Source organism: Anoplophora glabripennis, unplaced genomic scaffold (assembly GCF_000390285.2).
Source record: "Anoplophora glabripennis isolate ALB-LARVAE unplaced genomic scaffold, Agla_2.0 scaffold32, whole genome shotgun sequence".
Classification (NCBI taxonomy): Eukaryota; Metazoa; Arthropoda; class Insecta; order Coleoptera; family Cerambycidae; genus Anoplophora; species Anoplophora glabripennis.
In genome coordinates, this window is record NW_019416220.1 from 1293826 (window position 1) to 1310759 (window position 16934).

At 32.3% G+C, this 16934-nt stretch overlaps 1 protein-coding gene and 1 pseudogene across 1 annotated transcript; one reads left to right on the top strand and one right to left on the bottom strand.

The window, feature by feature from the left end:
- Positions 1 to 3424: 3424 nt before the first annotated feature.
- LOC111691383 lies at positions 3425 to 9309 on the bottom strand (annotated as a pseudogene).
- An 827-nt stretch (positions 9310 to 10136) lies between these two features.
- Positions 10137 to 16137, top strand: LOC108906254 (catenin alpha-like). The gene is made up of 11 exons (XM_018709467.2): positions 10137 to 10635; positions 12002 to 12555; positions 12611 to 12814; positions 13973 to 14088; positions 14143 to 14863; positions 14919 to 14988; positions 15047 to 15114; positions 15182 to 15363; positions 15419 to 15659; positions 15716 to 15832; positions 15887 to 16137. The coding sequence occupies exons 1-11, from the start codon at positions 10353 to 10355 to the stop codon at positions 16049 to 16051; spliced, it is 2721 nt and encodes a 906-aa protein (XP_018564983.1). The 5' UTR covers positions 10137 to 10352; the 3' UTR covers positions 16052 to 16137.
- Positions 16138 to 16934: the final 797 nt, after the last annotated feature.

Genomic DNA, 16934 nt, shown 5'->3' on the forward strand with positions numbered 1-16934 from the left:
ATTGCAAATAGGATTAATAGTTTTCAACTATTCAATACTTATATCAGTTTTAGCTGTTTTAGCTACTCAACACTGTAGCTGTCAAAAAAATTGAAATTTATATATGGTACCACAAACAGTATTATCAAATTATTTTCGTTGTAGATAATCGTACTAGAAATACTAACTATTCTGAAACAAATTGAACCTCTGTTATTTTGTTTCAATAAACTTCAAATAATTGCAAGTTTCATACGAATTGTAGTAATTTTTTTGAAATGGATTATTTATTTTTTAATATTTCTGCATTTATCTGCTGTCTTTCAAAAGGTCTTCGTAAAGCAATTTCTGAAATTTTACAATTACACTGCTCTATAATATGAATTTGAAAATCATCTAATCCATTGTCTTTATCATCATGTAGGTATCTCTTATATGGGAATCTCTACCTCTCTCTCTTTCTAGTAACAAGTATCTACCGTGATTTGCCTCTTTTTCATTTCAACGATTAGGTTTAGTCAAACCATTCGAAATAGGATTAATAGTTTTCAACTATTCAATACTTATATCAGTTTTAGCTGCTATTATACAGCTGCTCAACATTTTAGCTGCCAAAATATAGTTATTTATATTTGGTAGTACAAACAGTATTACATATCAAATTATTTTCGTTGCAGATAATCATACCAGAAATTTTAACCATTCTGAAGCAAATTGAACCTTTATTATTTTGTTGCAAATAAACATCAAATAATAATTGCATGTTTGATACGAATTACAGTAAAAAAATTTTTAATGGACTGTTTCTTTTTTAAAATTCTGTTCGATCCTTCATTTATTTGCTGTCTTTCAAAAGGTCTTCGTAAAGCAATTTCTGAAATTTTACAGGTATACTGCTTTATAAGATGAATTTGAAAATCATCTAATCCATTGTCTTTATCATCATGTATCTCTTAAATGGGAATCTCTATCTCTCACTCTCTCTTTCTAGTGACAACTATCTACCGTGATTTGTCTCTCTTTCTATTTGACAATTAAGTTTAGTCAAACCATTGCAAATAGGATTAATAGTTTCTAACTATTCAATACTTATATCAGTTTTAGCTATTTTAGCTGCTCAACACTGTAGCTGTCAAGAAAATAGAAATTTATATTTGGTACCGCAAACAGTATTATCAAATTATTTCGTTATAGATAATCGTACTAGAAATACTAACTATTCTGAAACAAATTGAACCTATATTATTTTGTTTCAAATAAACTTCAAATAATTGCAAGTTTCATACAAATTGTAGTAATTTTTTTGAAATGGATTATTTATTTTTTAATATGTCTGTCATTTATCTGCTGTCTTTCAAAAGGTCTTCGTAAAGCAATTTCTGAAATTTTACAATTACACTGCTCTATAATATGAATTTGAAAATCATCTAATGCATTGTCTTTATCATCATGTACGTATCTCTTATATGGGAATCTCTATCTCTCTCTCTTTCTAGTGACAAGTATCTACCGTGATTTGCCTCTTTTTCAATTTGACAATTAGGCTTAGTTAAACCATTCGAAATAGGATTTATTGTTGTCAACTATTCAATACTTCAGTTCAGTTTTAGCTGCTATTATATAGCTACTCAACACTCTAGCAAAAAATAGAAAGTTATATTTGGTACCACAAACGGTATTATTAAATTATTTTCGTTGCAGATAATCGTATCAGAAATACTAACCATTCCGAAACAAACTGAACATTATTTTGTTTCAAATAAACATCAAATAATAATTGCATGTTTGATACGAATTACAGTAAAAAAAATTTTAATGGAGGTTCTTTTTTTTAATGAACTATTTGTTATTTGACATCCATCATTTATCTGCCGTCTTTCAAAAGGTCTTCGTAAAGCAGTTTCTGAAATTTTACAAGTACACTGCTCAATAAGATGAATTTGAAAATCATCTAATCCATTGCCTCGATCATCATGAACCTCTTGGAATCTCTCTCTCTCCCTTACAGCCAATTGAGCTAACTGACATGTAACTTCAGGCAATACATTTTGCAATGCTAAGGTATGCCATAAAATAAGACTTCATTGAATAGAGATTACAATTGCTTCGAGATACTACTATTTACCCCTAATACATGTATTTCGATATCTTTTCATTCAACACCCACTTCACTACTTCTAAGGCAAAATTAATTTTAATATAATATATACTTTTAAGAATTAAGAATAGTTTTCAACTATTCAATACTTATATCACTTTTAGCTGTTATTATTATAGCTGCTCAATTATCTAATCCATTGCCTCTGTCATCATGAACCTCTTGGAATCTCTCTCTCTCTCCCTTACAACCCATTGAGCTAACTGACATGTAACTTCAGGCAATACATTTTGCAATGCTAAGGTATGCCATAAAATAAGACTTCATTGAATAGAGATTATAATTGCTTCGAGATACTACTATTTACCCCTAATACATGCATTTCGATATCTTTTCATTCAACACCCACTTCACTACTTCTAAGGCAAAATTAATTTTAATATAATATATACTTTCCAGAATTATGAATAGTTTTCAACTATTCAATACTTACATCACTTTTAGCTGTTATTATTATAGCTGCTCAACACTCTAGCTTTCAAAAAAATATAAAATTATATTGGTACCTACTACAAACAGTATTATGCTGATAATCGAATCACAAATACTAACCATTCTGAAACAAATTGAACCTTTATTTTGTTTGGAATAAACATCAAATAATAATTGTGGGTTTGCTAAGAATTATAGTAAACTTTTTTTGAAGAATCATTTGTTTTTTGGCATTTCGTTCGATCCATCATTTATCTGTTGTCCTCCAAATGGCATTCATAAGGCAAATTTTGAAATTTTACAAGTAATCCATTGTCTTATCATCATGCATCATTTAGATGGGAATCTCTCTCTTATTGACAACTGCCTACCGTTTCTCTCTTTCATTTTGACAATTAGGTTTAGTCGAACCATTCGGAATAAATCTCTTGTACGGAAATATATATACATCTCTAGTGACAACTGTCTATCGTGATTTGTTTCTCTTTTATTTTGACAATTAAGTTTAGTCAAGCCGTTCAGAATAGGATTAATGTACAAATATACTAAGCGCAAATGGTATTGAACTATTTACAGGAGATTGGCTCGAAGTAACAATTCTCTGTTCTAGCTTAATTGATATATTTGTTGTGTCGCGAATGTATGGCAACTTTTCTGTATTACTCTCCAGTTTTAGAATCGATGTCTTCCAAGCGCAAAATCAATTTCTACGACCAAACATATTCTTCGATAGTACGAATTCCTTTTTTCATTCAAGTCATTGAATAAATAACAAACGACAATCAAAATAATCACTAACCACCGGCCGCAACATTTACTTCAATTTATGAGCAGTCTAGCACTTGTGAGGACAGCTCATTCTATGCCATCAATTGACATTGTATGCAATACCTCATCAAGTAACTGTAATGCTCTGTGTAGGTGCACTTCTAACCAACAAGGAGTCTTCTCAATATGCTGCCCCGGATAATACGGTCCCTAGACGGGCAAATTCAGTAATGGCTAGAGGAAAAACAAGTATGGCTAAATAATTATTATACTTTGTATTTACTTACAGCTGGAGCAATGCCTCCTACAGACTGCGGTCCTGGTATGTGGCAAGCTACACCAGCGGATTGTGTCGTCACTTGGTCATGGCATTGTCGCAGGTCGAATACCTAGAAAATAACAATATAAAAATTCTAAACACTCACGGGAAAGTATCACCTTTATGTATGCCGCAGGGTAGATTTTATGAATGGCAGTAACTTTGAACAAATACGAATGATCGCTAAGACAACGTAACTGAACATCCTCTTTGCCAATGTGCAAACGTGCACTTTCACTCTGTTCCATCCTAGGGACGTCGCTCAAAGCTCCCAGAAAAAACCTTTTGCCACCTGACTGACCCCATTTCCACCTATCGTCACAGTAGGACAATTGGAAAGGAGAATGTCTCACCGACTTGAAAGTCCAACTTGAAATATGCGCCAGAACACCAATATCTTGGAGCTGGTTGTGATGACAGTAGTTTCGCTATATTAACGTCAGAATAAATTTGATTTGATGAATTGTGATTCCCTATAACCCAATATTAAAAAAGTATAAGATTGAACTTAAGTCATTTGTATTATATACAGGGTAGCCCATCGAAAACGTACCGCAACTTTTGGGCAAAATCTAAAAAAAGGTCAAATTTGTTTCTGAGGGGGACAACTTTTGGCGCAAAAAGCATAGCAAAATCTTCAACCCCCTAAGTGGGGGTGCCATCCCCCAAATTTTTTTAAATGGGAATGGGGGTCAAGGTAGGTTCATTTAGTACCGGATTTTCAACCTGCCTCTTTTTGTTATGAACGGAACCAGTTTCGCGAAATTTGGCCACCAATTCGCGAACAATTTTTCCAGACGCATGTTTCTCAGGATGCCGTTGGTTGAACAGTTCGGCGACCCGATTTCCGCATTCACTGTTTTTGAAAAAAAGCTCAATAATTTCTACTCTTTCTGGAATTGAGTACACCATAATTAATCAATTTAAAAGACTCGGCAGTATTGGTACTCTTCAACTACAAGTCACAAGACAGTTATCTAGCAACTTCTTGTGGCCTATCTAAATACGAAACAAAAAGCGGACAATTTTTTGCTTACCAAAATCAGGCTAAAGAATTCGCAAATCAGGAAAAAAACAGCGAATTCTTTTGAAGGAATTTACCAAGCTAATACCGTAAGTTTTGAAGTAAAATTAAATCGATTTTCGCATTTCTCGTCAAAAATATTGTTCGTATTTTCAAAGCTGCATATTTTCTAAAATAATGAATTGATTTTGAAAAAGTAAGAATCGATGTATAGAGAATTTAAAGCCCTTTCTAATGACCCCCCACTTGACCCCCATTCCCATTTGAAAAAATTTAGGGGATAGCACCCCCACTTCGGGGGTTTAAGATTTTGATATGCTTTTTGAGCCAAAAGTTGTCCCCCTCAGAAACAAATTTGACCTGTTTTTGGATTTTGCCGAAAAGTTCTTTACTACCCTGTAATGCCTTGCGGTACGTTTTTGATGGGCTACCCTGTATGTAGAGGCAGTAACTTTAAGTGGGGGTCATCTTTTTAGGGGTAATAGTACGTGTCATAGAGTTATAATGGGTTTACCGTTTTCTTATTTTGCCACCTCTGCGGCCAATCGATGCTAGATGTATAAAATATATCGAAAAACAAAACGGCACAAAACTAAACCGTGAACAGTTTATATTTAAGCAGAATCCCGTCACGTCCTTAACGCTGACGAAAGGCAATGGAGGTTAGTCACCGCTGTTCAGTTAAAATGCCCTATTGCCGTCTCTGAAAAACCACTACTGTCAGTTGGCTTTACACCTGGTATAATATGATGGAATGGTATACGTTAAAAAAACGAACTGGCGCGTTAATTCGGCGGACCGGAAAGACTGGATACGTCATCATTGAATTTTTATTTTAGTTTTCGATTTGGTTTTTCGAGATGTTTGTGATGGAGTCTACTTTGTCAGGAGGAAACCATGCTGTTGCAAGAAGGCGATATCAAATAGGTTACCCCGACCGACGAGTAGCGAATAATAAAATGTTTGTAAGACAGGTTCGACATTTAACAGATTATCGAATATTGAACATCAATACGCTAATGATGGACGGGAACAAACTCAGAGTGAAAATATTGGAATCAGAAATTTTAAACGCTGTGGAAGAGAAGAGAGGATCCTCGAACCAGTGCTATAAAATTAGCCACAAGATTTCAAGTATATCATATGCTGTAAAAATCAGGCGAGTAAACAGATTATTTACTCACTCTTGTGTATTTTATAATTATTTATTTGTTTTGAGTTATTTGTAAATACTGTAGTCACCGCCGTTCTTGGTGGTGAAAATTCGAAATATTTGGAATTATTCAAATTTCGTGGCTGAAAACATACATGGGTATTGTATTTTTAAAACCGAGAGAGTTGCACGAAACTAAATTTGAACAGGACATAGCTAATACGATGCGAAACATCGCCTTAATGATAAAAATGTTGTCTAGGAACTAGGAACACTAAGGAATAAAATGTCCGATATATCAAAATATATTACTAACTACGAATTAAATCTATGAATCCGTAATTGGAAAAATGAAAGAAATTCCTAAAAGAGGTCTACAAGATATCTTATTTTCTAAATAAAAAATCTTTTCGTTTTTCAATAGTATCTCGCTTAGTGTTAGAGATGAACCCAATAAACCATATAACAACAAGGTCAACATCCGCGATCATTTTGTTTGGACTTCATTATTTGTTTTTCTACGATCATTTTCGAAAACTTCATAAAAAATTGTGCAACTTTTGTATTTCACATTTTTCTATAACTCTAAAAACAAAAAAGTTAATGGGGGTACCGTTGAATGAGTTATAACTTATTCACTCATTATTTTCGGTCGCACGAAATGGCGTTGGAAAAAACTGTCATATTGTGTCAACTTGTCGGTTCACAATTTATCATTCCATTTTGAGTTAATTATATTAGTTAATATTTGTTAGTTGGTATTCTATAAAATAATAAAAATTAAGTTTTTTGAGAAATGTTGCTCTATCTTAAACAATTTTAGATATAGAACATGCTTAATTAATAAAAGTTGAAGTGGACCGATATGTGAATAAAATAGAATAAAATACAGGGTGTTCCATTTGAAAAATTTTAGAAAATCAAGTTTAAACTTTCTAAAAATGATCGTATTATGAAAAATGCCCTGTATAAAATATCGATATTAGCTAATATAGGAGCTTCTGTCTAACATTTGTCTATAACTCTGTCTAATTATTTTGTTCCAAGTGTTGGTAACTGAAAGTTAATACAACTTCTTCGAGGTCATGTTTTTCCAAAATTCGAAGAATTTTCTACATAACTTGGCAACCCCGCACTAAAATGATAAACTGTTTATATTGCTATATACAGAAATTTCTCGGAAATCCATATGTTTAAAAATATACAGGGTGTTCCATTTAAAAAATGCAATATTTAGTGTGTCCCGTTTTTACTCATCTCCCTGTATGTTTCAAATTAATTTTGTTGTATAGGTTTCTTGATTCTGTACAACTTTTATATAAACTTTTTTTCTGTATTATGAGTAACAAGGTAGTTATTTTACTTTCTCACACTAACAGCCCACTCTGTATAACCAACGGGGCACAAGTTTTATACATTTTCTTACTGTTCTACTTAACGTTTTTAAAATTGTGAAAAATACTTATAATTCGAGGTAAGGGATGGTTGAGTTTGAGAGTTCATTCGATTCGGGATGACGCATGACGTCTAGAAAAATGTGCATAAAAATCGTACTCGCATATAAACAATTAATTGCAAAAGAGATAAACAAATAAATGTTAAAAAAAGGTTAAATGACTCGAAAAATATAAGCGTTAGCGTCAATTTAAAAAAGATCCTAAAAGAAGAGGAAATTTATTGTCAACTTCCGAATATCTAATGTTGTTTAATAAACATATATTAAGATTTTTTTTCTTTCTCTAAATTTATAATTTGCAATTCTCTAGATGAATACAGGAAACGAAAAATTTTTGATTGAAAATTTGTTTTTTTACTTAACAATTTGTTATAAACAATCGTCAAAAGTGCTGTTACTATATTTTAAATAGAGAAAAAAAAACAAAACCAACCATATATATTTTTTTTGTCATAAAAATACCAAACTATGGGTTGCTAAATTTCAGTGGAATAAAAACAACCGCCATAAACTTTTAAGGGTTTCAGTTATTAGTATTCCTAATTTCTTAGGAATTCCTTAAGCCTTAACAATAAATACGGGATAGACGACCTTCCTGGAAGTATTTAATTGTGAAGTGCTACTTTGTTCCTTTACCAAGGATATACATTAAAACGTAAGTTTTATATACATATATACTTAATTTTATATTAATTATAAACTTTTTGTTATATTACTATTTAATTACCTTTCTGTAATTCTTATTTATGTTATGAACTAAAAAGTAAGCGGATTTCGAAAAATAAATTTAGATAATATATAGGGTGAATCTATCTCACTACGCACTATTTTAACAGCGAATACTAAGCCACTAAAAGTACGTCTAAATTCCATTGATTGTATATCAAACTTTTTGATCAACAACTTGAAGTTGATACCTACTGTCAATTTTATATGCGGGGGTCTTGACAAATATATTTTGTTTTTTTCTATCGCTCCTACATGATTATTGTATACTGGCCACCAAACTAAAGAACCATATTCAAGTTTAGAACATACAAATCAAAAATACATAATCTTTGGTGTTTCAATGTTAGAAAATAGCTTAGTATAGCGGATTAAAAAACCTAACATAGAGTATGCCACTTTAGTCATAGAATTGATATGATGAATAAATGTGAATTTTGAGTCAAAAAGATACCTAAATCTTTGATATAGGTGTAACCATAAAAGACTAAGTGAAGTTTTCTACTGAAACTCATTTTGAAGCATTTAACGACAATTTATTCTTAATACATCACTCTCCTAAAATAAAAAATCGTTGCTGAAAGAGATACAGTCTTCGATTGACGTTAATACCTGTTTAAAATACAAAGTACTTTATTAAAGTATTTGCAATACAAAATATTTTTGGGATTATAACAAAAGTATTTTAATTACAAAATACTATTTTATATTTAAAATACTACTTGGTATTTTTTTTTGTCTCCTCCCAGCTGTGGTCGTAATACACATCCCAAGCGGATTCAAAAGTTCAAAATTAAGTTTCAGTCAAAAGCGCGAAACTCAAAACTCGCTTTAAAATAATAGGTGTTTGCCTTATAAACATAGGTCCGGAACGGCCCCGTTTTAGAGATACAGGGTGTTGAAGTTATTAAAAAAATTGATTTTTGGTTTATATTTCGAAAATCTATTAACCGATATCAATAAAATTTGGTACATATAATGTATCATACTAGGCCTTGCATTCCCTAAAATATGAGCTCTAAAGGTTCAACCAGTACAACTGGACAGGGATCACCCACTTTTTTTTATAAAAAAGCCTACGCCACTGCATTTTCTACAAGTTATTGTAACGCATTTATATTCTAATGCAAAAAATACGTAAAAACGGTAATTTTAATTTTTTCCCTAAGATTCGCCGTTCTCAAGTTATTCATACCAATACAATCCCCTATGTGCTCTCGAAGTTTCCTGCATAAAATTCGGACCACCCTGTATAAAACAATTATTGAAACTGTGTATTTTTACCTAGATCCATGTTAAATTTGGTCGTATTATAATACGACCCGTTTAGGTAGAATTGTTAACTGTAAATTCCAGAACATGGGCTAACAATAATTAGCTATACTAATAAATAGACGACCTTCCTGGAAGGTACTTACTTAAACCGACCCTTCTCAGTCCAGGTCATGCAAAACCAAATATAGGATATTCATTTTACTATGAACTTCCTTAGTCGCAAGTCGTTTTTAGCTTTTCATTAGTACCTTCAGATATACTCAGTTGTGATTATTGTTCGGTTCCATCGTTCAACATTGAAGAGGTAAGTTTTATACACATATTTATAATTATTTTTGATACTATGTACATGTTTCGTAATGTATTCAGTATACTGTCCCAAATGTAAGTTGCACCTACTGGTATACCTATATCTATATTTTGGGCGCCATATTGCGTTTCTGTGATTTGTAATTTGTGTTAATTAGATTTTTAATTTTTATCTCAATTTATTTCTGACGAAGTGCATTATAATCTGTGAAATTCCATAAATTGATTTTTAGTAGTTTATATAAAACATATATTCTATAATACTACATATAAGATCTTGTATTTTTAGTCTACTGTAAAAGTATTAACGCAATTCAGACAAATATTTTTTCTAAAAGATCTTATGAAATGAAGTCAAACAATACTTTATGATACACGTTTAGGCCATATTCAATAAAAGTGCACAGGCTGTCTACTATAAAAGGGCCAATCATATATGTCTCGCTTAATACACGATGCACGTCAAAAATCTTTATATGTTTTTTGTTACATTTTTTGAGGCCTTGATGCTTGTAACAACAAATTTGAGATCCATGGCCAACTTTAGGAGTAATCATAAAAAAACTGGAAAAGTACCGAAAGTACAGTTATCAGTTATGATTCATAACTTATGAATCATTTCCAGATAAACAAGTAGAAATTTTTACTTTTGCTTTGTGAGTAATAGAGTGTGAGCCGTAGATATTTTTATTGGAAGAATCACCAGTAAATCGATTTCGTTTGTATACAGTGTAGAAGAAAGCTCAATCCACCATGACTGACCATTTTGGCTTAAAATGGGTCCCCAAAAACTTAGAGATAAGAACAATGTCAGTAGAAAAAAAACTAGAACCCTTGGTTTTACAAGTAACTACACTTGTAAATACAAAGGGACCTAGCAAAAAGAAGAAGGGTAAATCTAAACGTGCCAATGCTCTTGTTAGCACCGTTGAAAAAGCCACCGAAAATTTCATTGAAAAGGGTGAACAGACAGCATATGAAAACCCTGATATAACTGAAGAAATGTTAGCAGCTGTAGAAGAAGTACGGAAAACAGGTAAGTACTGCAACAGTATGTAGTTAATTCACGGGTGATTAAACTTCATCTCATTACGACAGTATTAATTTATTTATACGACCTAAATAGTAACATGAATAATATAAACATGAACATTTAAATTATGAAGATTATTAAAAATATTATACAGTAATGCTATTTCAAAATTATACAGGGTGTCTCATAATTAGCTGCCAACCTTGAACAGGCCGATTCTATGATCAAAACTAAGTAAAAAGTTCATATGAACATGGGTCCGGAAATGCCTCCTAAGGGCACAGGGACCCATTGAAGAGGGAGGAATGGAAATCATTTTTTTGCAATATCTCTCAATCGCGTTGTGATAAATGAATGAAATTTGGTATACACAGCTAAATTTTGATGAGCAATTTGATGGACTAATCCATTTATTTCCACAAGGTCCATTGGGGTGGGTACGGGGGGGCCCTTGGTACTTTGCGTGTGTAACTTTTTCATCTTTGACTTTTTAACAAATTGGACAGCAAATTCCGTTTTCCCGAACTGTTTTACGTTAAAAAGGTACTCTTGTTTTAAATCGTTATCTTTAACGGTTTCTGAGAAAATCGCTCTTGAATTAATCCCACTTTGGTCAATTTCATAGTAATTTAAACAAAAAAAAATTTTTGGTTAAAATTAAACCAAATTTAAAAAAAACATAATAATAAAAAATTAAATTAAATAAAAATTAATCCTTTAAATGGAAAAGAGAGGAAAGGAAAATTCCATTTAGTTTGAATATATTACAAAAATAATCTTTGAATATGCAGTGGAGTTTGGTTTACATTTTACAGCATACTGCTAAGCTAGTTTGGTTTCATATAGATAAAATATAAATTTCCGTTTTACTTACTGCTTACAAAGACTTGATTTTGAATTGTCTTGTTCAGTTCTGTGATTATTACGATCATTTGTAATAAATATCATTCCATTTCATTGAGCCTATTGTTTTACTTGCGTAAAATTAGTTTTACAATTCAAAACGAGAAAAAAATTTGAACTTGGTAGTGGCCAAACTTTCCAAAAATGTTCTCGCAATTTCAAGCTATACTTTTTTGTATCCTATACATTTTCAATATGTATTTGGTAGAAACAGTTTATGGTTTCTTGACTTGATATCCAACATATTACTTTGATGGCACACCTTTAGAGTATATCTCAAGTATGAAAATGAAAGAATTAAAAAGAACTAGAATGTTATTTGAATACCTCTGTGTATAGGTACAAAATTTACATTACAATGTCATCCATTTAGCACGTTGTGATTTCACTGTGTCTTGAATGTTGTTATAACCAAACTCCACTGTATTAGCATACATTCCAAAGAAATATACTATTTTATCATAAGGGAATGCCATGGGTATGGCAGCAAGAGAATTTTCTGAGGATCCCTGTTCCTCGCTCAAAAGAGGAAACATGGTGCGTGCCGCTAGAAATTTATTGTCAGCGGTGACTAGACTACTAATCCTTGCTGACATGGTCGACGTACATTTGTTGCTCAAATCCCTACATGTGGTAGAAAACGATTTAGAAAAACTGAAAAATGCTTCAAGTCATGCGGAACTCTTGGACAACATAAAAACTTTTGGCCGGAATGCCAACGAGCTTATGAATCAGGCAGCTAAACGACAACAGGAATTAAAGGACCCTCAGTTAAGAGATGATCTTGCTGCAGCTAGAGCAGTGCTTAAGAAACACTCCACCATGCTGTTAACAGCATCAAAAGTTTATGTACGTCATCCAGAACTGGCAGCTGCTAAAGCAAACAGAGATTATGCTTTGAAACAAGTATGTGAAGCTGTCAATACGATGAATGATGTTGCCCAAGGACGGACCCCACAACCTACTTCTGGACCATATGATGGACCAGGCGAATTAGCTGCAGCTTTAGACGATTTTGATGTAAGTTTTCTACAAAGAGTATATAAATTGTATAAAACATTTGAAATATTTTTAGGATCATACGGTAATGGAGCCTTTAGCGTATAATGAAGTACACACAAGACCCTCTTTAGAAGAAAGATTAGAAAGCATTATCAGTGGTGCTGCTCTAATGGCAGATTCCAGCTGCACTAGAGACGAGAGGCGTGAGAGAATTGTAGCTGAATGTAACGCGGTCCGGCAAGCTTTGCAGGATTTATTATCAGAATACATGACTAATGTAAGTTTACTGACTGCTCTTTTATTAACATTTCAAAAGTTTGGTAGATAACTGTAAGAATCATGTATGTTGATTCTCTTAATATATATATAATTGGAATGTGTTTATAATGAGTTTGTTTATTGCACTTTTTCTTTTTCTACCTGTAGTATATGACTTGAGTGATTTTAAGAAAAATAATCTGAACGTTAAATAATTAATTTAATAATACAATATAAAATGAACTACTAAACTTTTGATAGAAATCTATTTCAACAATTTGAGTCTTGAGTACTTTCTGGCTTAAAGTCTTTTTTACTTTATACACAGCAGTTGGAAGTATTACGTGGAATCACAATTATCCCATTAACTGTTTAAATGTATATTCTTTTTCGATGTAGCCCCTTTCTTTAATACCCTCTTTAAACATATGGTTATGTTTCCAGATTGTTTTATTTACTTAAAAGTACATGAATACATAAACCTGAACGGTTCCACAACAGAAACCAAAAAATTTCACTTTGTAAACTTTAGATTTCATAAACGTAAAATTTATATCAACTGCCACAAAATCTAACTTTACTAGATATTTATTTCTTTAAAATATCTCCATCTGTAACTCATTTCTTTAAATAAATTTAATTTTTCGATGTTCTTGGATTGAATTACATATACAAATTCAAATAAAAAAACAAAGCATTTAATTGTTTAGTCTTCTATTCACTAAAAATTATAAAGAATATCATAAATGAAATAATAATGTAAGTATAACTTTGACATCATAGGTTCATAAAGTATGAGTGGAATGTTTATACATATTTTCTTTTCTGTCAAACATATATCCGATACCTTACTCCTTGAAAATATTTTTCTTTATTTTTTTCTGAAGTCGTAGACATGATAACTTCTTTGTAAAATATTAAAATTGTATAGGAATCACAGATAGTTTTTAACATTACAAATGTACAAAATCTTGAATCATTTTGCCTCAACTCACTTTTCAGCTTTTTCTTACATTCCTCATTTATTTTTGCTTTGATTATTATTCATATTAAATAAAGCTCTGAAATGGGCTATCATCAGATAAACCCAAGTATTAAATGTTTCTCTCTTTCCTTCTCTATTTAAACTAAATATCACTTATTTTGTTTGCATATACCTACTATTCAATATTTTCAGATGGGAAATAAAGATAAAAGTGAAAGTTTAGGCAGAGCCATAGACAACATGGGCAGAAAAACTAAAGATTTACGGAGACAGCTACGTAAAGCTGTCGTTGATCACGTGTCGGACAGGTAAAAGAAAATTATAGCCTTCAAAATTACGATTTAAATAATTTTATCTTTTAGTTTCTTGGATACAAACATTCCGCTATTAGTCCTTATTAAAGCAGCTCAAAATGGGAACGAGAAAGAAGTAGAAGAGTATGCCGTTGTGTTTACAGAACACTCTAACAAATTGGTAGAAGTTGCGAACCTTGTGTGCAGCATGTCGAATAATGAGGATGGTGTGAAAATGGTTCGTTATGCTGCTGCTCAAATTGACAATCTTTGTCCCGAAGTAATAAATGCCGCACGTATTCTTGTTGCGAGACCTCGCAGCAAAGTTGCTCAAGAAAATATGGATGCTTTCAAACAATCTTGGGAGAACCAAGTTCGTATTCTCACAGAGGCTGTGGATGATATCACAACAATAGATGATTTTCTGGCTGTTTCCGAAAACCATATTTTAGAAGATGTCAACAAATGTGTCCTAGCCCTTCAAGAAGGTGACGCTGATACATTAGATCGTACGGCCAGTGGTATTCGCGGTCGTTCTAACAGGGTATGCAATGTTGTGACTGCCGAAATGGATAATTACGATCCTTGTATCTATACAAAACGTGTCTTGGAAGCGGTAAAGGTTCTTAATGATCAAGTAATGCCGAAATTTACACAACGAGTTCAAGTTGCCGTACAAGCTTTAGGCAGTAATCCTCCAAAAGAAGTGGATGAGAACGATTTTATCGATGCTTCAAGGCTGGTATACGATGGTGTGAGGGAAATAAGAAGGGCTGTTCTGATGAATAGGGTATGTATACAGTTCAGATATAAATTGAATTTCTTATTTATTTGACGTGTTTTAGGCTGATGAAGATCTGGATCCGGAAGATGTTGAGCTTGACGAAAACTACACTTTAGAAACAAGAAGCAAATGTAGGTTTTAAATAAGATTTTTTCTATGAACCGTTTCTAAGTTTGTTTTATTTTTTAGCAAGTGCACATACAGGTGAACATGGTGTGGATGAATATCCAGATATCAGTGGAATTACAACTGCTAGAGTAAGTAATTTAACTCACAATGTTCTGAAAATGAGACTATTAACTTTGGAATTATGTGTGATTTTAGGAAGCTATGGGTAAAATGCCAGAAGAAGACAAACAGAAGATTCTGCAACAGGTCGAGTTCTTCCGCAGCGAAAAACTCAAATTTGACCGTGAAGTAGCAAAATGGGACGACACTGGAAACGATATAATAGTTCTTGCGAAACACATGTGCATGATCATGATGGAAATGACAGACTTCACAAGGTACCCATTATATTCTTGCAAATGATAAGTATATTAACACTAATCGTACCAATAGGGGTCGAGGCCCACTGAAGACAACTATGGATGTCATTAATGCTGCCAAGAAGATTTCTGAAGCTGGTACAAAATTGGATAAACTCACTAGACAAATTGCTGAGCAGTGCCCGGAAAGTTCCACTAAGAAAGATTTGTTAGCATATCTGCAACGTATCGCTCTCTATTGCCACCAAATGAATATTACTTCTAAAGTAAAGGCTGACGTACAAAATATTAGTGGAGAATTGATTGTATCAGGGGTAAAGTAAATTTCTGGAAAATTTAGTTCACATAATTAATAACGACTTTTTTTCAGTTGGATAGCGCTACTTCTCTTATCCAAGCAGCTAAAAATTTGATGAATGCCGTTGTTCTCACTGTAAAGGCTTCATATGTTGCATCCACTAAATACCCCAGACAGGCCACTGTTGCTGTAAGTATATTAATCTAGTATTAAAGTTTCCCACTAATTTCCGATTCTTTTCAGTCGCCTATTGTTGTATGGAAGACGAAAGCTCCAGAAAAGAAACCATTAGTGAGACCGGAAAAACCAGAAGAAGTTCGTGCCAAAGTAAGGAAGGGATCGCAGAAGAAGGTGCAAAACCCGATTCATGCGCTTTCTGAATTCCAGAGTCCAACAGAGTCTGTTTAAAAAAGCTTAATATATTTTATATTTACGAATATATGTAATACTTATTAGTGTCTCTTTAAATACAACACATCGACTTGACTATTTTCCATGGTATTCCTATCTTTGCATTTGCTTACACATAAGGGTATAAATATGTAGGGTTTGTTTTGAAATTATAGCAAATATCCTACGGTAATATTATTTAGTATTTTTTTATTTATGTATTTTTATTACGGTATTATTTACACAATTACACTTTATTCCTTTATTAGTTTAGAGCTTCTATTGTTTACATAATTTCTATATATTTTATGTTTTCCTTTATACCAAATAAACACAATTTTTAAATAAATAATTACTATTTTCAATTTACCCCATCCGTGTCACAATATAACCATTTCTAAAATAATTTTCTACTTACCGAGTGATCTTATGATAGAAAAGAAAATCAGGAAAATTTTAGCAATTTGAAAACAACAGTTTTAGTCAACTTGCCTGAATTTTTAATAGGAGTTTGTTTGAGGTAAGTGACAGTAATTTTTGTTCAACCCCCGGCCAAGGGTGAAAAAAGATAAAGCAAAGGGGTTTTTCAAGATAACTCAAAACAGGTAAGGGCTAGAAAAAAGCTTCGAATAATATATAAAAGTTGTAAAACATACAATTCTGCATAAAAATGGCCTCTTGACTTTTTCGTGTATTATTAAAATTAACAGAGTTAGGGAGGCTAGAAGTTAAGGGAAGATTTCAGAAATTAAATAAAATCGAGCAGAAAAATGAATGAATTTTGTAATTTTTTTTTTCGATATAAGAAAGAACAATTTCAAATTTGTTGTTCACCCCCCTAAACAGATTTTAACGGAAACCTCGAAACAGGTCAATTTACTTTTGTCAATTTATTTACATA

What these genes read in the sequence shown, in the direction of transcription:
- LOC108906254 (XM_018709467.2), top strand. Translation starts at nt 10,353, where the DNA reads ATGACTGACCATTTTGGCTTAAAATGGGTCCCCAAAAACTTAGAGATA. An exon ending in TATCAGAATACATGACTAAT is followed by an intron (nt 12,815 to 13,972) that starts GTAAGTTTACTG and finishes CAATATTTTCAG; the next exon opens with ATGGGAAATAAAGATAAAAG. An exon ending in GTGGAATTACAACTGCTAGA is followed by an intron (nt 15,115 to 15,181) that starts GTAAGTAATTTA and finishes GTGTGATTTTAG; the next exon opens with GAAGCTATGGGTAAAATGCC.